Below are 25,664 nucleotides of genomic sequence, written 5' to 3'. Positions count from 1 at the left end.
TTTAGCACGAGTTCGAACACAAAGTTCTTTTCCTTAAAACCTTATTTGCTACCTCCCACAAGTGCTAGGAGCGTTGTAGCCTAGGTTTCCCAGGATAAAACGTGCTACAATTCCTTGTTTAAGCACCTAAACAAGGAACCCGGCAAACAAAGCAAAGCTTAGAACACTGGTTGGCTAAAGAAGAGAGTAGAAGTAGAAGTTTTGAAGCAAAGTATATTGAAATTCCTTAGTTTCGTGTACTGTGTAAAATGCTTCTGCCCTACCTCTCTTTATATAGGGCTGTTGGAAGGGATATCATTCAACATGGCCTTTAATTGGTATTAAACCAATTGTGTAACACCTGTAACGGTCACCCACTAAGTAAGATTAAACTCAGAATTTAAAATTGGAATTAAAACAGTATTAATTCCGTAACAGATGAGTTTAATCTGTACAACAGGCTGAACTTTCGGGTTTCAGACCGTTGGGGTGCAGGTTCACACGAGAGCACACGGACTAGGCAACACGAGAGTACATCTCTCGTGCGTGCTGTGGTGCAACCCGAGAGTGCACTACTCTCGTGGTCACAACCTCTCTTGCTCCTCTATAGCACGAGAGTAGGTGCGCTGTGGTGCAACCCGAGAGTGCACTACTCTCGTGGTCACAACCTCTCTTGCTCCTCTATAGCACGAGAGTAGGTGCTCTCGGTTCGGTTCCGGCCGAACCAAGTGACTATACCAGTTGGAAAATGATACCGAAGTTTGGCATAACTTATGCCCGCAGGTGCCGGCGCACGCGAGCTCGGGCTTGAATCAAGCCTTTTCGATCTCCTCTAGTTGGATTTTGATTTGCAACCCCCCCCCCCCCCTCCCCGCGCGAGAGAGCCTCTATGCTATACAATTCTACAAGCTTGAAAAGAGCTCATGTATATAAGGGGGGCAAATCTTGTTTCCAAACCAATGTGGGACAAAGTCCTACATTTTCCCTTCATTTCCCAACTTAAATGGGTCTACTTTGAGAATCAATATCTCATTCACCCATTATCCGTTTTGAGCGTACAATATATCAATTTCTTCGTCTTACTACGAAGAATCCGAATCTACTTAGACCTGACCCAAATCGGTAGTGGACCCCACTGATAATTGTACCACAAAATAACCACTTAATATGCCATTTTAAGCTAATTTTTCCAACAATAGGTGCCTGTGGCGATTGTTTCTTAGACGAAAAACACTAAGATATTAAAAAAAAAACAAAAAAAAAAAAACCTTGTGGAGTTTTGTGAATTCAAAAAAGAGATGTTGAATTTCTTATAACCACATGGGTTAGACTCTCAACAGCTTTTAACTCATTATATATTATAATTGTTGCTTAAGCATTTTTGTTATTATGAGTTTTGGAGAGTTGCTTAACAGATGCAATATACTAAGATTGAAGATTTTAGAGAATTAATCAAAAAAAAAAAAAATAGAAGTATGTTATAAAAATGAACAAATAAGCTACATATATTGGGGAAGGTGCTGAAAAAAGATCTATGAAATGAAGATGGCTTAAATTGTTAAGAGGTGAGAGAATGAAGCTGGAGATCAAGTAACTGACAAATATAACCCCATGAAAAAAATTTATTAATAAAATTTCTAATTATATAAAATTAGGGACTAAATGTAGTATATTATGAACAATTGAAGGACTAAATTTGTTCAACTCAATTGACAGGGGCCAAATTTTCACAAGTAAAACAATTGAGGGGTCAAAAGTGTTGTTTCTCCTTTTTAAAATTAAAGAAAGGTATCTAATAGGCCATCAAACTTTTTATATGTTGTGCAATTATTGGATCACTTAACTAAAAACTTGTGTAATTGGACCATCTAACATTAAAATTTAATTTGTACAATTAACATTTTTTACCTGCTATTCCCAGTTAGAACTAGTCAAGTGCTAAGTTGGACTTATTTGCATTGATGTTGTTTCGAATATGTAGATTTGTTTTTATAAAAAAATTATGATTCTTTATTACAAAGTAGTATCAATTATATGTAGAATTTAATTTTAGTTATATTTATATATAAAAAAATGTTGCATCTTCCATTAACTACTAATAGTCTGGTACTATAATTTTTTAAAAAATATTTAAGGAAAAAGGTAACCATCTATCAACATTACCTCGTGACACTACAATCAAAACCAATTGATGTGATGTACATTCTTCCAAAATGTTGAACCCCAACCCTAAGGGCCCCCACACCCTGACCCGACAGAGCATTTGGGAGGATGTAAATCATGGTAACTCAACTGAACATGAACCACAGAGGCTAGACATGTGCTCACTGCGCACAAGGAACCCCCCTCACTTTGAGAGGTTGCTCCACACCGCCGCTGGTGAGACTCGATCCCTGGTCATTCTTCCAAAGTTTTACCTCTGTGACTAGTTAAGCTGTCCATGCGAGTTTTGATGTGATGCTCATGTTACTATAGACTAAGCCTGTGAAGGCATAATGCTCATACTATTTGAGGGAATGAGAAGATGAGAGAAGAGAAAGGAGATTTGTTGATAATATATAATTTACAAAGTAATGCATGTTTATTTATACCAAAGATGGATACCGACCTTCCTATGCATTTCTTAGCCACTTAATATCGAAGACCAATGTTGTCCAAGCAAGCAACGGGGCAAGGAGGGTGCAGTTTCTTTGTGATTGTCAAGAGGTGGTCAACTGGATTAACATGAACATGGAGATTCTAGGTCCGTGTGGGGATATTATCAAACAGTGTAAACAGTGGTTGAAGAGAGATTGGGTTTAGAAGGTGAAGCACATCCCGAGAGATGAGAACTAACGTGGCTAACTTTCTTGCCAAGATCGTCCTGGGAAGAAAATGTGATTGGATTGAGTTTCTCAACTCTCCAAGAGAAGTCATGGGACAACTTGAGGTCGAAAAAGTGATTTGTTTGCACAATGTTGATGTGATGAGAGTTAGACAATAGTCTAGTTGGGATCCACCCTCCTTTTTACTCCCAAAAAAAAAAAATGAAAGTAATATTTTTGAATAGTAGAATGATTTATCTTGTAATTTTTTAAAATTTAAAAGATAAACAAAATTTTAACAAGTCTAGCACGTCCATGGTTGATGATCCAATCCCAACTCTATTCAACATTTTGACATTTAATTAATTTCATTTTCATGAATCAATAATAATAACAATAATAAAATAATAATAATAATTTCACTTTTAATTTTCATTTATCAATCTCATCATATTTAGTATTTTAATTTTTAAAATCAAATAAGTCTAGCTCCAAATGTATACTCAATATCATCGAACTTAAACATTTTTAAAAATTCAATGTAAATAAATTAATAATAAAAATATCAAAGACTTCCCAAATAGGGGATTACAAGTTTAAATCCTAATTCAAGCAGATACATGTATTTTAATACAAATATATTTTTCAAGATTATTATTTTTCCAGTTACTCGATATAACTGTTGTATCTTGGAAAATATATTTATACTAACTAGGTTGTATATATTTGGTTGAAGGGAATCAAAATATGTTTTTGACTTAAAAGTATTATCTTTTTTTTTTCATACTTTATTACTAGTCTTTTCTAGGGGGTTAGCGAACAGAGCTTTCGGCAAACTACTCGTGTTCGTGTTCGGTAAGCGTTCGTTTATGTTCGTTTATTAATGTAAACGAACATTAACAAACAAAATTTAGAGCTCGGTTAATAAACGAACAGAGCTTGAACAGTGGTAAGCTCGTTTGCTAAGAGATCGTGAACAAGCTCGTTTGTGTTCGTTTAATAATGTTCGCGAACAAGCTCGTTTAGTGTTCGTTTAATAATGTTCGCGAACATGTTAACAAACACACACATAATATATATATATATATATATATATATATATATATATATATATATATATATATATATATATATATATATATATATATATATTAAATTATACATGGATAATAAGGTAATTTTATGATTTAGGGTTTCCAACTTTTCCCATCTTCAGCACACTTCACTTTCGGCTCCACTTACACTTACCACTTACCAGTTACCACTCTCCACTCTCCTCTCCATCCTCCATCCCTCCTTTAGTCCTCTTCAATCTTCAGCACTTCAGCAGGCAGCAGCCACCATGACCGCCGGCGCTCGGACCTCTACCGTCACCATCGCCGTCACTCAGGAAGCAGCCACACTCCCAGGCCTCCGCAGCAGCCACCAACCCACCACCGCCACTGACGCCTTCTGCCCGGCCTGTCGTAGGCCGTAGCCACCAGTCCACCACCGTCGAAGACACCATCACTACTACCATACCCCCTCTCTCTCTATATCTTAGTACTTATGGTTGATGCTAGTATGCCACTTTGACATTGTATTTGTGTGTTTATTTGTTCTTTGAATTTTCTTGTTAATTTGTGTATTCTTTGTGTGTTTATTTGTTCTTTTATGGTTGGGGATTTTTTTTATTTTCCATTTCAGTTGATTGACTGCAATATTCAATTATGTTTTCATTTCTTTAGTTAGATAGTATATTTTATGTTTTATTGTTTCAGGTTGAAAAGCAGCAATCTCAAGTGGGACAGCTTATAGGACTTCACCAAAGATTTCAAGAGATGGAGGTATTGTGACAAGATCTGGGGGAGGAAGATCTGAAGAGGGTTGTGACAAGGTATTTTTGAAAACATTATTCCTGTGTAAATAGCTTTTTTTCCCCCTCTTCTCATGCCTAGAGTCAAATATCTTTATTTTTTTTTTTTTTTTTTTGCAGGAGAAAGATTCTTGATTTCCTGTTCTAGATTCCCTCATACCCCGTTAATTTCATGCTTGTTTGTATTTTAAAAAGATTTTTTCATAAGTTCTATATCATTTTGGTTGACTTTAATTCCTGACAATTTGACATGTATTGGATATTTGGATGTAATTGCAGTATGGACCAATTGCACATATTGATTTGAAACTTCTTCCAATACTTTTTTTTTTTTTTTTTTTTTTTTTTGTTGAATACCCTCCAAGACCTTTTGGTTATGCTTTTGTTGAGGGGATTTGAAATTGTTTATCTTTTAGTTTGTTTGTTCCTGTCTTCAACTTATAATAACGACTTCATCTCCTAATTTAAAGTTGGTATATTGAATTACTAATTTCTTGTGTCTGTGTTAGATAAAAAAACTTGATGAGTCCGAGTTTCAGAATGCATTTGGATATGCAGTAATATATGTATGGTTAAATCCTGTAAGAATGGGCACTTAAGAATGGATAATGGATGCAGAATTTAAATATCTCATGCTTTATGTTTTTATGTTTTGGCTTGTAACGTGAACAGACAAATTATGTGTTTGAGATTTATTTTTAGTTTGATATTTTGATGTTACGAGTGGACTTATTCCGTATTTTAGTTATTTGTATTAATTTTGTAGTTGTGTTGTTTATTTGATTATTGTTCGTGAACGTAGATTATTTCTTGTTCGCGAACGAATTGTGATCATGAACATGTGTTGGTGTTTGTTTATTAAGTGTTCATGAACATGTTCGTGAACGTACTTGTTAATGAACATGTTTGTTAACATTAATGAACACGTACATGAACGTGTTCATTAACGTTAACGAACACGTTCGTGAACATTAACGAACACTAATGAACGCTTAACAAACGAACACGAACAGGATTTTAAAAAACCTTAACAAACGAACACGAACACTCCAAATTCCTTAACAAACGAACACGAACAACCTCCGTTCGTTTATGTTCGGTTCGTTGTCTTTTCTTAACTTCCCATCATTATTTTGAAAAAAGAGTTAAGTCCATTTTTGGTCCTACATTTATTACGCATTGGACACATTTTGCCCGCTTTTATTAATTTTTCCACATTTTGCCCAGACTTAATAAAAGTTGAACATTTTTAGTCCACCGTCCAAATTGACGTTAAGTTTCTGTGAAATTGAAGGGCATTTTTGTCCTTTGCAGTCCTGAGCTAAAGGCAAACACATCATCTGCATTTCACCTAGAGAATTCGTCTCGAAGCTAGCTCTGCTGGGAAAGGCAAACACATCATCAGCTCACTCACTAGAAAGATATATATATATATATATATATATATATATATATATATATATATATATATATATATATATATATATATATATATAATTCAATTTGTACACTAAATTCATCTTTTTTTTTTTCAGAAAGTCTCCATGTTCCAGAAAATAAACCTCCACAACAGAGATGAAATTATCCTAGAAACAATAAACTGTAGCAAAAAATAAATAAATAAATAAATACTGTAGAAAAATATTGTGGTTACTCATTGAGAATGGAGGCAGATCCACTGAAACCAACAAATAAACCTCCCAAAACCATAAGTTTAGCAATGTCGATAAAATAGGCGATGACTTCTACACAGAATGCATTCAAGAAAACATTTGATTTTCTTTTTTCAAATTAAAGGGCTTCATTCATATGTTACAACCATAAAAACAAGAGCTTCCAAACTGGTTATGCATTAAAAAGTCATCAACATAATGCAAATGAAGTGCTAAGCATGCCTCTGCCAATCACTGACAGTTCACAGAGCAAAGAGATGAAACCAAAAGTTATGAAAGTAGTATGTAATACAAAATTATTAGACAAAAGTTATAATATAATAATTATATCTATGATTCTAAGCAAGAACTCAATGCATCATTCATACCCCAAGGACAAAAAAAACTACATGCCTATGAGTCACTCTCTTAAAATTTCTGACACTACAAACATAATAGAGTACTCTCTTAAAATTTGCCTATGAGTCACTCTCTTAAAATTTGCACTGAAAATATGCCTATGATCATAAACAGCACAATGAAAACACAATTCTTCCATCACTAGGATAGTGCAAATTTTTAAAGTTTCAGTTTAAAACAAAAATCAAATACTTCATTCAAAAAAATCAAGTCTTTTATTATTCTCTCTGTAATTTATAATCATCGCACCCATTACAGTAGCTAAAAAGATGACCTCAACCCATAGAACCTGAGAATTCATAAGCCTCAGAAAAAGCCACAAAAATTCCCAAAACCACAGAAGTAAAAAGGAAATAAGCAAGACAATTTAACTAATTAAATGAAGAGAGTAGGGAAATAGCTTAATTGGGCACCTCAGCCAAAACCGACCTCGAAAATCGTTCTTGATTTTGTGGCGCTTGGCACCGACGAAGGTGAAGAGGTTGTGCGTTTCTGGGAGCGGACGTAGGCCTGCCATTGCCGGATGTCGGCCTCCGACCAGGGGTGGAATCCGGTGGGGTACGACACACTCTCTTCCAATCGGTCCTTCACGTGCTTCTCTACCCCTAACCCGAAAACATTCTTCATCCGAGGCATGTATAGTAAGCTGGTCCCCAAATCCGCGCTGTTGTTGGCCAATCGCTGGAAATCCCAGGTTAATCTCCCTAGCGTAATGAAGTGATCTACAGATTTGTACCTAGCATAAGTCCTTGCTCTTCTAGCCCATATGAAGTTCTCTTCAACTTTGACGGGGAGACCAACAAGGCAACAAACAAGGCTGAGAAGAATTACATATGAAAGGACAGGATTATCCTTCTACTTCACGGCTGCTTAATGTCAAAAGTAACATTGGATTAAAAATGTCCAATTTTTATAAAGTATGGATAAAATATGACAAAATTAATAAAAGCGGACAAAATGTGTCCAATGCACAATAAATGTAGGACCAAAAGTGGATTTAACTCTTGAAAAAATTAAGCTATGGAATTATTGTTGTTCATTAAGCATTATTTACAAACAAAAAGAAGAAGAAAAATAATATATATTACGTACCAGAAATGATTACAACTTTAAAACTTACTACGTATTTGATTTGTGTTTTAATGGGAAGCTAATAAATTTTTAAAATTATTATTTCATCACAATTAATTTTAACATAAGCTTGATATGAGAGACTAAAATAAACGCTAAATGAACCATTTAGAGACTAAATGACGTAACATATATAATTAAAAAACTGAGTTAATTATTATAGTATAATTAACGAACTAAAATAACAATTCTCATGTAATAAAAATATGAGATAAAATCCTTTAAAAAAAAAAAAGAGATAAAATGGAAAATTAAAATTGAATATAGTGGCAATCTGATAATTTCACTTTCTTCTGTCGTGACCCGACCATAAAGTGGGCCGTTCCCTCCGGGCTCCGGTCATCCCTGTCCTTCACATGCTCTCTCACTTACTTTCTCTCTCTAAAAATTAGGGTTTTGGTTTACCATCCATGGTTCCCATTTCAGGCCCCTCTGAAGCCCTAATACAGTAATACTATACACAATTGACCGGAAATAGGCAAATATTGGATGATAATTGCGCGGTCGACTGTTTTAGTTTTTTATTTTTTTGATTTTTTGATTGCCCGAACGAAATGGAGTTGAATTCTAGTAGCGGCGGAAAAGGCGCCGCTGCAGGGGATGGAGCTCAGCCGTCTCTTCCGCCGCAGCCGGCGCCGATGCCGAGCACGAACTCTCCGCCGCCGTTCCTTGTGAAGACTTACGACATGGTGGATGACCCGAGCACGGATAAAATCGTGTCTTGGAGCCCTACTAACAACAGCTTCGTGGTTTGGGATCCCCCGGAGTTCGCCAAGGACTTACTCCCCAAGTACTTCAAGCATAATAACTTCTCCAGCTTCGTTCGCCAGTTGAATACTTATGTATGCAATTCTTCAGCTTCTTTCTCTCCTTTTATTTTTTTATTTTGTTTTTGTTACTGAAAATTAAGTAATTTGCGATTTTGTGGTTGGGGTAAATTTCATCAGATTTAAATTAATCCCGTCCCTGGTTTATAGTGAATTGTGGTGTCAATTGTCTGAGTTTGCGGTTGATAACTGGGATTTTTACTGAAATAGTTGGAACATAAGCGTGGTGGTGGGAAAGTAATCAAATATAGTGCGCCTAGGTAAGTAGGTGTGCCATGGTGCACGCAATAATGATTGTAAAAGAATCTGCAATCTTTGTTTTATATGCTCTTGTGCTAAGTCTGTATTATACTCTCGAATTTCTGGAGGTATTAAGACTTATAAATCAACATTCAACAAGACTTACGTTTAAAATGAAAGAGATAAGTGTTCGTTGATTGTGTGTTTGCCGTGCTATGTCTTCATTTTACATGTTCAAGTGCTTTCATCAGTGAATATCATATACTCTGTTTAAGATTATATGATTTATGTCCTTTATATTGGCCGTTTAATCTCACATTCTTATATTCATTGTTGGTCCAAAGGATCTCCTTTAATGCTTCCATTAAGTTTGCGTTTGTTGGTCCAAAGAGCATCCTTATAGAACATTTTATATATCAAAGGAGGTTGTGGTGTACAATTTAATGACAATTAACCAGATGATGAATATAGGAAAGTTTTACTATGATACATGAAGGATGTTGCCATCAAAATTCCCTGTTTGACAAGCCTTTTGGACAGGTTATTAAGCATGTGTTTCTTTCACCAATTTTGGTGTCTTACAGGTCATGAATGAGCATTCAGTACACCATCTATTCAATGCATTGCATGTTTAACTAGTACAAAAACTTTACCTACCAAAAAATATATATAAAACCCTGTACACATACTTCTTGATGGTGATGCCTATACTCCTATAGTCAACCCTGAGCTGTGTTTCTGGTGCAATTTTCCTCTTAAACAGAAAAGAAAGACAAGTGATTTAGTGTGCCTATAAGGCTATAATCTAATTCCATTTTCAGATTAATACAGCCTACTCCAATTAGATTGGGATTATCGCTTGATAGAAATGAGCTTATGTGTGATATTTGTAAATTGCACATCAAATTCTTGATGATAAGTAAAGAATTCACAATTTCTTTTGAATGGTCAAAACAATATAACTTAGTGGTGGTAGTGTTGTGGTGGAGGCTTCATGAAGGTCTAATGGTTATTTTGTTACTGACGTTGTTATGATTTATGCATCAAAATCATGTTTATTTAGATGTTGCTCTGTTCTAGATTTCTTATTTTGCCAGATTCTGCAGTAATATTTAAGTTTTAAGCTTAGTTCTGAAACATAGTTACGGACTACAATTTAAGCCATTAGATTGAGACAGCTTCTTCCTCGGGGTAACTTTTTTCCTCTTTTATTTTTATTTTTATTTATTTTTTATTTTTTAATAATTTCCTATTGACCCTTTCAGAAGCATGTGATCACTAGTAAGTTTGCATAATTTCCAATGCCCAGTTCTTCACTGTGCTGATGTGGATGTGAGTTTTGGACTACATAATCTATCTACGAACTACAGGCAGCACTAAGAAGAAAATGACATAAGACTTATGACTACTATATTAGTTTTTCTTCCATTTTTCATAATTGAATAATTCTACTTTGGGCATTTGGATCTTGAATGAACTGCTGAGCACCTAATTATATGTGTGCTGTCTGAACTAGATGAGTCAGGAAAAGTAGGTAAGCAAGTTCTTTAAAAAATGTCATCCATTTTGATGGTCGATTTCACTGGTATATTTTCATAACCATATCTTGTTTGCTATCCAGCCCTGAATGCCAACTTGTATTTGGAATTTTAGATGCATATAAAGATATTTTGTGTCAATCCATATGTTCATTAATGACAATTCAGTTTTGAGTGTTTGTACACATGAATTTATTAGTTTGCTGATAAAATCATGGAACTGTCCTACTTGTATCTTATTTCTACGTGTATTTCTTTGTGGAGCAGGGTTTTAGAAAGGTCGATCCGGACCGCTGGGAGTTTGCTAATGAGGGATTTTTAAGAGGTCAAAAACACCTGCTTAGAAGTATTAGTCGGCGAAAACCTGCTCATGGACAGAATCACCCACAGCAACAACCACAAGGACAGAGTTCATCTGTTGGGGCGTGTGTGGAGGTCGGGAAATTTGGTCTTGAAGAGGAAGTTGAGAGGCTGAAGAGAGACAAAAATGTACTTATGCAAGAGCTTGTTAGGTTGAGGCAGCAGCAACAGTCTACTGACAATCAGTTGCAAACAATGGTGCAGCGCCTACAGGGTATGGAGCAGCGGCAACAACAGATGATGTCGTTCCTTGCAAAAGCCGTAAACAGCCCTGGATTTCTGGCACACTTTGTGCAGCAGCAAAATGACAGCAATAGGCGCATAACTGAAGGGAACAAGAAACGAAGGCTTAAACAGGAAGTTGGTTTGGATGATCACTCTGTCAGCCCTGCCGACAGTCAGATTGTAAAGTATCAACCTATGAACGATGCAGCAGCGGCAGTGCTTCGGCAAATAATGAAAATGGATTCTTCTCCTAGACTGGAGAACTTTGGCAGCAGCAGTCCAAGTCCTGATAACTTTATGATTAGTGATGTTTCTTCTCAATCTAATAATACATTAGACCATGGGAGTTCACCCAACCATGTTTCAGGAGTTACACCGGTTTCTGGGCAGCCTTTTGTGCCTGCAACTTCCTCAGTTACTGGTCAAGGTTCACTACCGACTATATCTGAGATTCAGTCTTCCCCACTCGTCAATTCTGCTGAAATGGCAAGTGATCAATTTTCAGATATAAGCCCACTGGTTGGAGCTCAAGAGTTGCCTCCTGTTTCGCTTTCTCCTTCACATATGATGATGCCAGAGATTTCTCAGTTACGAGATATAGTGCCTGAAAGCAACATGGATATCCTAGGATCTGAAGCTTCGAGTGGTAATCTTATAGATCCAACATCACTGGTGGGGAATGGGGGCATGCCCTTAGAAATTGATGGATTTTCTCCTGATCCTCAAATCGAGTGGCAGAATGGCCTAATGGATGACGACATACCTCTAGACTCCTCCTTCTGGGAGAAGTTTCTTCAGAGTCCACCACCTGTTGAGGTTGACCAGATGGATTCAACCATATTAGAAGATTCTATGGTCGAAGAAACCAAGAAAGTTGAAAATGGATGGAACAAAGCGGATCACATGGAACAGCTTACCGAACAAATGGGGCAGCTAACTTCCAAAAACAACAAAGATCAGCCTCCTCTCTAGACAAAATGTAAATGAGGTAAAATCACATTGTTTGTTATACTACTTCACTTTTTCTAATCATGGGCCACTCCCCTAGCTTCCCATTACAGAGCATATACTACTTTTTGTTTTGTATTGGGGCCTTTAACCCTCTGCCTACTTTTCCTCTTTGTTTGTTGCTTAATTAGTTTATCCTTCCCTCCTTAGGCCATGCTCTGTAGTGCAAGGTCCAGTGGACTTCATTGGGATGTGGTATTGAAGGCTTCTTCCTTGTACTTTCACTTTGTTTCCCATAATGCAATCTGTAGCTTATTTTATAATTTATATGATAATGAATCAAAAGCGAGTGCTATGTTTGTTAATGTGATGATGCTTATATTCATTGCTTTGGTTAATATGCCTTTATTTCACATTTTAGATGGATGTACATGGCAAATTATACCATAGACCAAGTCTACCATGTATTGTGGACCTTGGTCTAAAAATAACCTTTAGATTATGTGTCTGTAATTGAGACATTTTGTACCTATAGTTAACCGATTTTGTACCTAAAGGCACATAACATGATAATTACAGACACAAACTATTAATGGTAAGTACATAATATATTAACTGTAGACACAAAACATGGTAACTAACATCTTATGTGTTCACAATTAACATATTTTGTATCTGTAATTAACTATTTATGTGTATGTAGTTATATTTATGCGTTCGTAATTATCATGTTATGTATCTTTGTTAACAGGTGCAGAAACTGTTAATTGTAGGTACAAAATGTATCAATTGCAGATGTATAATTTTTGGATTAGAGTTCACAATGCAATATGAACCATGGTCCATGGTGTAACAATTGGATATACATTACTGTGGTTTTGAAATTAGAATAATATACTATTGTGTTTTTATTTTTACTTTTGTTAATTTTAATTATCCTTTTTAAGTTCATAAGTAACTAGCATTAGTCTTATTCCACAAGAAGGAGATGCTAGTGCTGGATGGAAAAAATGAACTCTACTAAGGCTCTATTTGGAAATTCGGAAAATGATTTCTGGAAATCATTTTCCGGGTTTTTGGTGTTGGCTAGGTAGAAAATTGAGTGGTCAAATGAAAATGGAGACAAGTCAATGGAAAATGGGGCAAAGTTTCCGGAAAATGACTTCCCTTTTTCTTTTTTGGGGGAAGTCATTTTTCATCTTCTAATTTCACGCTGCTCACTGCTTTTGACTTCCTCCGCCTCCTCCTTCAACATTTAGAAGAGAAAATTCCACCAATACCTCCTCCTCCAACAATTCTACAACCACAAAAGCTTCATCAACCGGTTGTGGTATTCTTCATTGGTTTCCGTCTTGCGCATCGGAAACTAGAGAACTTGTTTCCGATGAACCAGTATTGGTTTCCGCATCGGAAACCAGTGAGCTGGTTTCATTGGTTTCTGCATCGGAAACCAGTACTGGTTTCCCAATGCTAATTTTATTTTTTATTTTTATTTTTTTAGATGGGAGTTTCCAATGCTAAATTGTTTATTTCTTGAGGAGGAAATGGATTGAGAATAATTTGAGTACTAGAATTCTAGAAAGATAGATTGAGAGTAAAGACATTGTGATTAAATACAATCAAAATTTATGTTGCATGAAATTTGAAATAAAAATTGTTATATTCTACATTTTCTGAAAAACGAGCCAAATACAAAAAGATAGTTTTCCATTGTGCAACCAAACACAGAAAATGAAAATGTTTTCTTACTTTCCAAACGGACCCTAAAGAAAAAAGTTGTTATCAATTTCAAATGCAGCTTCATTAAACCCATGATTCGTATTTACCCAAACTACTTAAATGTTAGCCCCACATATAAGTATGCGGCAAATTATTGTGTGGACCATGGATATCAGGTACATTTTTAATATATTAAAAGAACATTATTTTTGTACTTAAAGTACATTATTTTTTTACTAAAAGTGTCATTGGGTTGTGGTGTTGAAGGCTTCTTCCTTGTAAATTGACTTTGTTAATGTGATGACGCTTATATTCATTGCTTTGGTTAATATATTTACTGTGTTTTTGAAATTAGAATTATAAATTATTATTGAGCTTTTCTTGTTTTGATTTTGAAGAACACAAACTGGGTTATCCTTTTAAGATTAAAGTTAACTCGGCTAGATTAGTTTTGTTTTGTGAGGAATGGACTGCACAGATGCAAAAAATTAACTCGACCAAAGGAAAATGTTATCCAATTTGAATGCACCTTCATTAAATTCATCATCTGAAATCTGAATCCATATTTGCCCAAACTATTTTAAATGTCATAAATCGAGTTATGACACTAAAGTATAGCACCAAGTGTAATTAAGTTAACATTAGAAAAGTTTGTTAACGAGAATAAAAGTATTAGGACTCTACTACTAGTATTAAGCTAGATCTCTATTATATTAGTAGTATTAGACTAGATCTTTATTTCCTGTTTTTATATACTCTGTATCCGCTGTTTCTGATTAATACACAGAAAATATATTCTCATCTGGTATCAGCTAGGTTTTCTCTCATGGAAAACGTCGGTGTTAATGACGGCTCTGCTCTTGGTTCTTCTGAACGGACCGTTACCGAGGTTCCTTCTATGCTTGCGAGTGGTAGCCTTTCATTGGCTCACCACTTCGTTTCCCTAAAGTTGACCTCCGGAAACTATCTGTTCTGGTGGACTCAGATGCTTCCGTTCCTTGAAGGCCAAGGGCTTCTAGGGTTTAATGATGGTTCTACACCCTTTCCGACGGAGTCACCAGCGCTGACGTCGACCGCGGACAGCGCCCCGGCGGTGACTTCCGACCTCCCGACGCGGCAGCTTGCATGGCGACGGCAAGACAAGGCCATCCTCTCCATGTTTATATCTTCCTTGTTCGAGGAGACATTACGGTTCGCCGTTGGCAAGGGCACTTCTCGGCAGCTTTGGCAGGTAATCGAACAAACCCTAGGGTCGTCCACTCACTCTCGCGCTCTCTGGCTCGGCGAACTACAAGGGCTCCGCCAAGGTGACTCCTCCATATCTGATTACCTTGGTCGCGCTCAGATGTTGATTGATGAACTGGCTCTCGCTGGTCGTCACGTTGAGTTGGATGATCAAAATCTATACGTGTTTCGCGGTTTGCGCCCGGAGTTCCGGCCGTTGGTGGCAACCCTAGCCCGTGGTGCTCTCGTTCCCCTCCCGGAGGTTGCGGATTTCCTTGTTTCGCAGGAGTGGATCTGTTCAGATGACGGTGCAGCTCTTGGTGCACCGGCGGCCTTGGCCGTAAGCCGTGGAGGACACCACAGCCGCGGTGGCAGTTCGCAAGACTGAGGAAGTGGTGGCCGCGGCAGGGGGTGCGGTGGTCGTGGCCGGGGGCAGTCCAACTCGGGCCCTCGGTGTCAGATTTGCAACAAGCAAGGGCATATAGCTACGACGTGTTGGCGTCGCTTCACTCATGATCCGGACCCTCAGGCAAATGTCGCCGTTTCTGGTGTTGATGGTTCTATGGACGACTCTCATCAGTGGTTCCCTGACACTGGTGCCACAAATTATGCTACTCCTGATCCCACTTTATTGATGTCCTCTACTACGTATGATGGTCTGGAGACACTTCGGGTCGGCAATAGTACATGTTTGCCTATTGTTACTGTTGGTTCTACTTCGTTAGCCGCTAATTCTAGGTCGTTTCGTATGTCTGATGTCTTGCATGTTCCTGGTTTATCTTCTTCGTTATTGTCTGTTAAGCGTTTTGCTAAAGAAAATAATGTCTTTTTTGAGTTTCACCCTTCGTGTTTCTTTGTGAAGGACATCCAAACCAGGAACACTCTTTTTAAGGGGCATGCGTCCGGGGGTTTATATGCCTGGCTTGCCTCGCGTCCGGCTCCCGCTGCCGTTGTTGCTGCACGGTCCTCTTTCGTTTGGTATACGCGGCTTGGGCATCCACACTCTCGGATCATGCGTCAAGTGTTAGCATCTTCTAGTCTTAGTTCGTTTAATTCCAGTGATCTGCCCAATATTTGTTCCTCTTGTCAATTGGGCAAGTCATCCGGTTTTCCTTTATCGCGTGTTGAATGTACTAGTTCGCATCCTTTAGAATTAATATATTCAGATATTTGGGGCCCTGCGCCGATACTTTCTGCAAATGGCTTTAAATATTTTGTATTATTTATGGATGATTACACTCGTTATGTGTGGTATTATCCTATGCGAGCTAAGTCTGATTTATATGCGATATTTGATAAGTTTCGGTCACTTGTTGAACGTTCCTTCTCATGTAAAATTATATCTTTTCAGTCTGATTTAGGGGGAGAATACAAAAAGCTTGGTTCAACACTCGCATCGTTGGGTATTCGTCACAGGCAGTCCTGTGCGTATACTCATGAACAAAATGGCAGGGTAGAACGCAAGCATCGCCATGTTGTCGAAACGGGACTGGCGCTAATGGCCCAATCCTCGGTTCCGTCTCGTTTCTGGGATTATGCCTTCGAAACTGCTGTGTATCTTATCAATAAAATGCCCACTCGTGTCTTGTCTGATAAGTCTCCTCACTACCTCTTGCATCGGTCTCCGCCCTCTTACTCATACTTACGGGTTTTTGCGTGTCTGTGCTTCCCTAATCTACGGCCCTATAATCAACAAACTGCAGTTTCGGTCGTCTCCTTGTGTCTTTCTAGGATATCCTTCGTCTTTTCGTGGCTATTGTTGTTTAGACACTAACACTAACAAGGTTTTTATCTGTCGCCATGTGCGATTCGATGAGACTGTCTTTCCTTTTGTTGCTTCAGTTGATTCGCAGGTACCCGCACCACGCCCGGAGCCATGGGGTGTTGTGCTGGTTGTGCCTCCTGGTGAGCCGAGTGCTGTCTCGGTTTTTGACTCTCCTGCCGTGCCCATAACCAGACCCAAGCTACACCGCCAGCAGCTTGTTTCTGCCGAGCCGCCCGTGACCGAGTCCGAGCGGACAGTCACGGCCAGCCAACTGCTCGGTCGAGGGGTCGACCCCGTGGTCAATCTCGTCCCGCGTCCTCGCTTGTTCGGTCTCATACGATGAATACACGGAGCTCGGGACCGCATGATCATGTTGCTCTATCTACTGATGTCACTACTGAGCCTACATGTTTTACTCAAGCGGTCAAATTTTCCGAATGGCGGGATACAATGGTTTTGGAATTTAATGTCTTGGTGCACAACAATACATGTCGGCTTGTTCCTTTTAAATCATGTATGAATGTGGTTGGCTGTAAGTGGGTGTTTATAACCAAGAGGAAAGCTGATGGTTCGGTTGAGCATTACAAGGCTCGTTTGGTTGCCAAGGGATTCAATCAGGTTGCTGGTGAGGATTTCTTTGAGACTTTTAGTCCCGTGGTTAAACCAACTACGGTACGTCTTCTTTTATCCTTGGCTATTTCTCGTGGATGGACTATTCGACAGTTAGACATACACAATGCTTTCCTAAATGGCAATCTCGCTGAGACAATTTATATGCGCCAGCCCCCTGGCTATGAAAACAAAACGATGCCCGGGCACGTTTGTCTCCTTCAACGTTCCATATATCGGCTTAAGCAAGCTCCCCGTGCTTGGTTCACTCGTTTGCATGATTTTTTGGTTTCTGTTGGTTTCTCACCTTCTAAGACGGATGTCTCTTTGTTTATATATTCACATGGCAATACTCGTTTATATTTTCTGGTTTATGTGGATGATATTTTGGTTATGGGATCTGATTCGGCTCATGTGACTGCTCTTATTGACAAGTTGGCTCTTGAATTTAAAGTTCGTGATATGGGTGTGCCCTCGTTTTTTCTGGGCATTGAGACCGTTCCGTTGTTCGATGGCATGCTTCTGTCTCAACAACGGTACATGAAGGATATTATAAAACGAGCAGGTATGGTTGACTACAAGCCCGTGACCACTCCGGTTTCAATCACGAAAGCCGAGACTGATACCGTCGTGCGGTACGCTGATCCCACTCAGCACCGCAGCTTTGCAGGTGCTCTGCAATATCTTACGATAACTCGTCCTGATCTTTCCTATGCAGTCAATCATTTGTGTCAACACACTCATTCTCCCTCTTCTGCGGATTGGGCGGCTCTCAAGAGGGTGTTACGGTATGTAAATGGGACACTGCATCTTGGCCTTAAGATTGCTTCTTCTCCTTCTCTGGATATTCATGCATATTCTGATTTGGATTGGGCTGGCAATCCTGATGATCGCAAGTCTACTAGTGGTTTTGCTGTGTTCTTGGGGACCAATCTTGTCTCATGGGTTTGTCGAAAACAACGTACTGTGGCTCGTTCATCAATTGAGGCTGAGTACAAAGGACTGGCTGATGTCTCTGCAAAGGTTACTTGGCTAGTCTCCCTGATGAAGGAGATCGGGTTTGCGCCACCCTTCTGCGCCCAAACTCTGGTGTGACAATTTGGGAGCTACTTATCTGTGTGCTAATTCGGTGTTTCATACTCGCACCAAGCACATTGAGATCGACTACCACTTTGTTTGTGATAAAGTAGCAAAGAAGGAATTACAAGTCAATTTTATTTCTACCAAAGATCAAATAGCGGATATTTTTACTAAGTCTCTTTCGTCTGTACGTTTTAATTTACTCCGTTGCAAGCTCAATGTTTTGGCTGACTAACCTTGTGCTTGATGGAGAGTATTAGGACTCTATTAGTAGTATTAGACTAGATCTCTATTATATTAGTAGTATTAGACTAGATCTCTATTTCCTGTCTTTATATACTCTGAATCCGTTGTTCTTGATTAATACACAGAAAATATATTCTCATCAAAACATCCATTTTGCTGCACATGGTATATATGTTATTAAAATTAAATATGATTTGTGAAGTGGTTAATAATATATCCCGTTAAGAGACAGTAACAAATTATACATAATATATACAACAGAATTTTATATTTAGGGACTTATTTAAATAAAAATTAAATATAAAAGAAATTTAAAATTAATTTAACAGATTCAATCATTTCTTAAAAATCTCTACAATATAATAGCAATCTCTAATATTATTGTGCCCCAAAAGGTGGCATATTGGGGGTACGGTATTTGGTAAATAGTTGTTGACTGATAGCTATTAGCTGATTGGGTTAGTGGATCTGATTAGTTGATAGTATTGGTTGATTGTAGAAATATGTTTGGTAAATTAGTTGTTAGCTGAGAGCTGGTTATATACAAAATGACTTTCTCAAAAAAGCTAATCGAAAAAGGTGTTTTGAAGAACTTTTTGAATTTTAGCATTTTGGAGCAATAAGCTGTTATAAAAAGCTAATTAACCAAACACTTATATTGATTGATTAATCAAGTCAAACAACTAATAGTGATCAAACAAGCTAAAATTGACTGATAGACTAACTATTTTACCAAACATGGTTACATGGCTATTATAAAAACCTATGCTGCAAATTAAACGACTTGTGGATAAATCTTTGGTGATGAACACTTTCAAAGAGTATTAGACAATACAATATGATAATCTAGCTACCATCAATTAATATTACAATCAAAAGTTTTAATTTAATACTCTAGAAAACAACTAAATTTAAATCACAATGTATATATATATACAACACAACATACTAAATCTCATGACCACCAGCCATTAAATCACAAAAAGAAAAACTTCGCCCGCATGGGCTGCTCAGTTAGTCACATGGATGAAGTTTGGAAAGAAAGACCAGAGACCAAGTCTCACCAGTGGCAGTGAGAGCAACCTCTCAAAGTGAGGGGCTCCTTGTGCGCAGTAAGCAAAAGTCTAACCTCCTAGATGCTGTGTCGGGCTGGATGGTAGGGCCCATTGGGATTGGGGATTCAACCTTTTGGGTACAAAGACAAAAAGAAAAACTCCCTCTTACCCTCTATGACATGGGAAATGTTAATTTTTGGAATGTGAGATATCTTTGCATACATTTCACTTTGTTTGCTTTCTGAGTCTAAATTTGCAATGAATTTGTCAGCCAAGTCATAGATAGTAATTACCTTAAGATCAGACAAACGTTCAATTCCCATCGGCATCTGCTCAACCAATTTGCATTTTCCCAGTTCAAACTTTTCCAGATGAAGCAGTGCACCTTCCTCCATTCTTATCCATTTCAGTGGGCCGCAGTTACGGATACACAGATGCTTGAGCTTTAAGAACTTTTTGGCCTTGAAGCACAATCCTTCCCCTTCATAAGACTTTGAAAGTTGAAGACATGCTAACAGGGGCAGATCTTGGAAAAATGGTAATGGATCTTCAACAAGTCCATTCCATTGCAAGCATAGAGTGGTTAAGCCTACAAGTGAGGATAACCATTGAGGTACTCTTTCCAAACGCCCTATCAATTCTAATGTACGAAGACGAAGAGGAACGACATTCAGAGGATGCTGAATATCAAGGATCTCATCCTCTGAATTCGACCCAAGACTTAAAGAGCAAAGGTTTGTCAACTTTTCCAATGACGAACAAAATTCTTTGCCATCCTCTCGTCTTAGTTTTCTAACTCCTAGTCTTCTTAGTTGTGTTAGTTTTCCCATCTCAGACACTACATTAGTATCATTTGCTTGTATATAACACAACTTTTGTAAAGACAGTAATTCCCCAATCTTAAATGGAGCATTAAAGATTTGTGCACCATTAGTCCAAGGATTGAACCGCATACTTTGGTAACGGTATACAAGGAGATGCCGAAGTTTACAAAGTTGTAAGAGCTCCTCTGGCAACTCAATCACATAAGTTTCCTTAAGATCAAGTGTCTCTAAGTTTTGAAGACGTCCTATAGATTTGGAAATGCTTCTCAACTTTGTCCTCCTCAAACTCAAGTACTTCAGTTGAAACAAGTTAAAAACTTCATTGGGAATTTCCTCTAGTTCAGCACCGGTTAAATCTAATACCTTTAGAGGAATATATTTGGCAGTAAACATCTTTGACAATGAAGATGATGCCGTGCTTGAAAGTGGTTCAAAGAATTGTAAAGAACGAAGATGCATTTTTGATGAAGTGCACTTCAGAATGTTGTCATCAAACTCATGAATTGCTAGGCGTCGAAAATTATTGGATGATTCTGTGTTTTGCCCAGTGGCAATGATGGTAAAGTTTTGCTCTACTGACTTGGAAAGAATAATTTCTCGCAAAATATCATGCACTCGAAATCCCCTCATTCTTCCATCTAAAGCCTTCTCAACAAGTATGATTAAGTTTCGAAAAAGTAATTCATTCAGATAGGCTTCAGCAACTTCTTCTTTTACTTGTTTGTTGTTTTCCCTAACAAATCCTTCTGCAATCCATAGTCGAATCACTATATTTTTGTTGATGATGACATCTTCAGGAAAGATGCTCAAGTATAAAAAACAATACTTGAGATAATATGGTAGATCATAGTAACTGAGGGAAAGTAGATTCTTCATGCTCTTCATCCAATTATTGCTTTCCATTTGGATGTTGAGACTGTGCTGGAATCTTTCCCATTCTTCAATGCTCTCACTCTTTGTAGCCAACACCCCAGCTATCACCAAAATCGCTAGGGGTAGACCATTACATCTCTTTAAGATGTTTTCAGCAATGCTCACCAAGTGTGGAGGACATGAACCATCAGAGAATATCTTTTTGCAAAACAAAATCCATGAATCTTTATGAGAGAATGGCTCTAAAGGGTAGACAACGCCTTGGGATTCGTGACTTGTGTAGGCACCAATTTCACTATTCCTCGTTGTGATAACTATACGGCTACCAAAACTCTGCCTAGGAAAAGAATATTTTATAGCCATCCAAGCATTAATGTCCCAAATGTCATCAAGAACAATGATGTATCTTTGGCATGAAAGAATATTCTTAATGAATTCTTTCAATTTATTTGAGTCCATGGTTTCAAAATCTTGAGGGAGATCTTGCTTAGTTTGCTTCACTAGTTGTTTAGTTGCATCTTTCAGCAACTCCTCAATCTTAAATGTTTCAGAAATTGTAACCCACACACGATACTGAAAGTGATTTATCACTTTGGCATCATCATAAACCTTTTTAACCAAAGTAGTCTTTCCCAATCCCCCCATACCCACTACAGAATGGACCCTTAAATCATCATCAACAGCAAGCAGGAGGTTAACAAGAAAATGCTTGGGATTTTCAATACCTACCAGATCCGACTCTTCTAGCAAAAGGGCATCCCCTCGACTATCATACCACCATTTGTTGTAGTTGTGGGCAGTGTGAGCAGAGGTTGTTAACAATCTTGGCTGTTCCTGAGCGATGTCGTTGACTCTTGCCTTGATCCCTCGCAGCGTATGAGCAAGCCTTCGCCGAGCTCTTAAGTTCTTGAGGGAAGTGTACATGTTCTTGATCTCAGTGTAGACTCTTCTAATTGTATACACAAATGTACATAATTATATAACAAAATATACATACTCTTTTTAAATGATAATACACATAATCTAACATAATACATAATAAACATAAACTTTTAACATAATACACATCAACTCTTAAGATAATACACAAATTTTCTGATTCGGATGTACATAATTGTATAAAAAGAATGTACATAATTGTATAAAAAATGTACATAACTGTATGAACAAATATACATAATTGTATGAATAAATATACATAATTGTGTGAACAAATATACATAATCACAGCAACTTCCTACCGCGCCTCCCAAAACGACCCCAAAACGACGTCGTTTTGGGAGGCGCGCGGCGCACAGTGCTACGCGAGCCGTGGTGTAGGGTATAACAATTGCTCTGATTCACGCTTCTCCTCTGCTTTCTGATTGACGCTAATGTTTAGTCATTAATTAGCAAAGAAGTCTGCCAATTATGGACCTCCGGATCGTCGCCGCAACCATCATCGACGAAGCACTAGATCGTGAGAGCGTTCAGGTGACTGCCGATCATCTCCCTGCTGATGGTGATCAACTTGATACCCCAGACGGAGGCTTGCGCGGGCCTTGGAAGAAAGAGACGATAACCGAACCTGATCGCCGGAATTCTATCCGCCGGCGACGGAAAAAATGGCTGAAGGATTTCTTTGTTTTGTTTTTGAAAAATCGCCAATTTTCTCTCAAAGAGGGGGCTGGTGGCGTTGGCTTCGGCTCCCCTTTGGCTTCAATATGTGGTCTACTTAATCTCAGCATTGATACTTTGGTTTCCTTCATCATCGCTGTAGTCTACGCTAGGAACGAAGTGGTTAAACTCGGGGCAGGGCGAGAAGTCTCCAAGATCGGCCAACACGGCGTCGAATTCCGCCTCTATGAGGATGACACCACTGGCGTTGCAGTTGAGAGTGAGGGACGACACCACTGGTCCAGCTCAGGTGACCGGCCAAGGGGTAAAAATGCACCAGGACTTGGCTGAGAGAGAGTCGCAAGGAGAGGGTAATGGCGTCTAGGGATAATGTGGAAGGAGTAGTGTAGAAATAGAGGGTTCCAACATGTAATTTCTGTATCCGTTTGTTCTGTTGCAGTAAACGTCTTTCATCATATGGGTTTTTGCTCTTTGTCTTCCCAAACCAAGGGAACGCTGGGATATGCCCGATGTAAGTAGGAAAAGTAGAAGAAATCTCCGTCTCAAGTTCTCCTCAGAATGTAATACCATCTTATTCTGTTCTCTAACCATGAAAAATGTATTTTATAAACTACTAAACAATGAATTCATAGCAATCCAAAGAAAGAAAAGGGCAAAACTGCAAAAGCCATTATTCACAAACTAATCAAAGCTACCTGTTAACTCGTAATGGTTACGTAGGTACCAACTTCCAATCTGATTTATAATGGTGATAAATGTGAAATTCCATCAATGTCTTTTAATTTAATAGAATTTTAACTCCTAACCTAATGGAGGACCAAAATGGTTATGTTTTTCAAAGTCGGGGGACTTAATTGGGGAAGAAAAATTGTTGAGAACCAAATTGGTAATTTTACAATAGTCGAGGGACCATTTCGGTAATAAACTATTTTTTATAGCTTTTAGGAATCGCGGAGTATATATCATTTACGAATGGAAAAAGGGTCAAATTAGTCCCCCATAGTTGTTTAAAATTATTCAATTAAGTAAAATGACTTGTTTAACAGGTTAAGCCTTCCCATAGTCGACACGTGTTTCCGTCACCTTCCGCCAATCTCAAACTTCCTCCGAGAAACATGCACGTGAAGGTGTAGGGAGTCGTAAATTCAAAATTAGAAAATATGAATTTACGCAATTGAACTAAGCCACTGTGTTCCGCAGGTACAACAAGAAAAGTGCACTGTAATTGTGAGCCATCGGATCACCAAAATCTACGCAACATGAGAGTGCACAAGTTCACATTGTAAGTGTGGTGTGCACCAAAAAGGCACCCTATATAGAAAAAGACACTACTATCCCACTTTAACAAAAAAAAAAAAATCAATCCATGTCATCTTAGGAACTCAAATCTGAGCCATCCAAATAAAAAAAAATAAACAAAAAACAAACGCACAAGATTAGTCCTGTCCTCACCTAAGATTAGGTCCTCACCTGATCTGAACCCTATATATATATATATATATATATATATATATATATATATATATATATATAATATATATATATATATATATATATATATATATATATATATATATATATATATATATATATATATATATATATATATATATATATATATATATATATATATATATATATATATATATATATATATATATATATATATATATATAGCCACCGGTGGCTATACACAAAATCAGAGAGACCGGCAATCGATGGATATATTTCGGTATCGGCCGCCGACGGTGGCTCTGGTGATGTACAGTTTGCCGCCGCCGTAGACGTGTTCCCTCCTTAGCACCATGGCTTGGGCGCCGCCGGTGGCCGGAAATTTCGATCTGGTTTTGGAATGCGCTTCTTTTTGGGAGTCCCCGACGAGGAGAACCATTTCGCCGTCGATGACTTTGGCAGCAACAGTCCAAGTCCTGATAACTTTGGCAGCAACAGTCCATGTTTCTTCTATACAATGTGTGTTTCATGGATCCTGGACATACAATATGACAATATATCAATTGATTTAGTTGCTTGTTGTGATGGATCATTGCTTAGGGTGATAAGCAAACTTATAGCATTCATTTCTTATTGTTTTTTTTTTTTTTTGAAAAACGAAAGAGCAAATATATTAATTAGAGTCTAAAGCAAGAGTAGAAACAACAGACGGAAACGGAAAAGAAAAACAGACCGAACAGTCAGACTTGAACAAGGCCTCCCTAGCTAACAAATTGGCAACCTTGTTCGCAGACCGCTTAGCAAACAAAAAGCTAATATTCAAAAAGTCTTTAGCTAATTCCCTAACATCGTTGATGATGAGATCAAAAGAGGAGTAGAGTTGCTGGATCTTAATGCTTTCTATTACGTTCAAGTAGTCAGACTCTATCTGTATGGAGTCAACTTAGAGCTCCTTGATCCACTTCAGGGCTTCTCTCACTCCTATAGCTTTAGCTTCCACGGGTTTAAATAAGCCAGACATGGGAATCTCCTTAGCAGCCACAAAAGAACCTTCAACATCCCTCAAAATGAACCCCAGCCCCATTGTAACACCCCGTGTTACGGATCCTAAAACCAACTGATTAATTAATTAATTAATTAATAACCCAGGAGAAAGAATAAATTATAATGGTTAATTAGGAAAAAGGCCACCATAGCCCATGGGCCCAATTATATAAACCC

The 25,664-nt window shown here is 38.0% G+C and overlaps 2 protein-coding genes across 3 annotated transcripts; one reads left to right on the top strand and one right to left on the bottom strand.

Moving 5' to 3' along the window:
• Positions 1 to 8,158: 8,158 nt before the first annotated feature.
• On the top strand, positions 8,159 to 12,299 carry LOC109177154 (heat shock factor protein HSF8-like). Of its 2 annotated transcripts, XM_019326461.1 has the most exons (3): positions 8,159 to 8,683; positions 10,714 to 12,019; positions 12,190 to 12,299. In XM_019326461.1, exons 1-2 carry the CDS (start codon positions 8,396 to 8,398, stop codon positions 12,001 to 12,003), a joined length of 1,578 nt encoding a protein of 525 aa, XP_019182006.1. In that variant the 5' UTR covers positions 8,159 to 8,395; the 3' UTR covers positions 12,004 to 12,019; positions 12,190 to 12,299. The 2 variants fall into 2 exon arrangements, with proteins under 2 accessions (XP_019182006.1, XP_019182005.1); XM_019326460.1 differs by having other exon boundaries at positions 10,714 to 12,299.
• An 8,558-nt stretch (positions 12,300 to 20,857) lies between these two features.
• Positions 20,858 to 22,298, bottom strand: LOC109177125 (disease resistance protein RPM1-like). Its single transcript, XM_019326427.1, has 2 exons — positions 20,977 to 22,298; positions 20,858 to 20,864 (listed from the first exon to the last, which is right to left on the bottom strand). Exons 1-2 carry the CDS (start codon positions 22,296 to 22,298, stop codon positions 20,858 to 20,860), a joined length of 1,329 nt encoding a protein of 442 aa, XP_019181972.1.
• Between the last annotated feature and the right edge of the window lie 3,366 nt (positions 22,299 to 25,664).

Source organism: Ipomoea nil, unplaced genomic scaffold, assembly GCF_001879475.1.
Source record: "Ipomoea nil cultivar Tokyo-kokei standard unplaced genomic scaffold, Asagao_1.1 scaffold0800, whole genome shotgun sequence".
NCBI classification, from domain to species: Eukaryota; Viridiplantae; Streptophyta; class Magnoliopsida; order Solanales; family Convolvulaceae; genus Ipomoea; species Ipomoea nil.
Note: the sequence above shows the minus strand (reverse complement) of the source record. Positions and strands in the feature narration are given on the sequence as shown.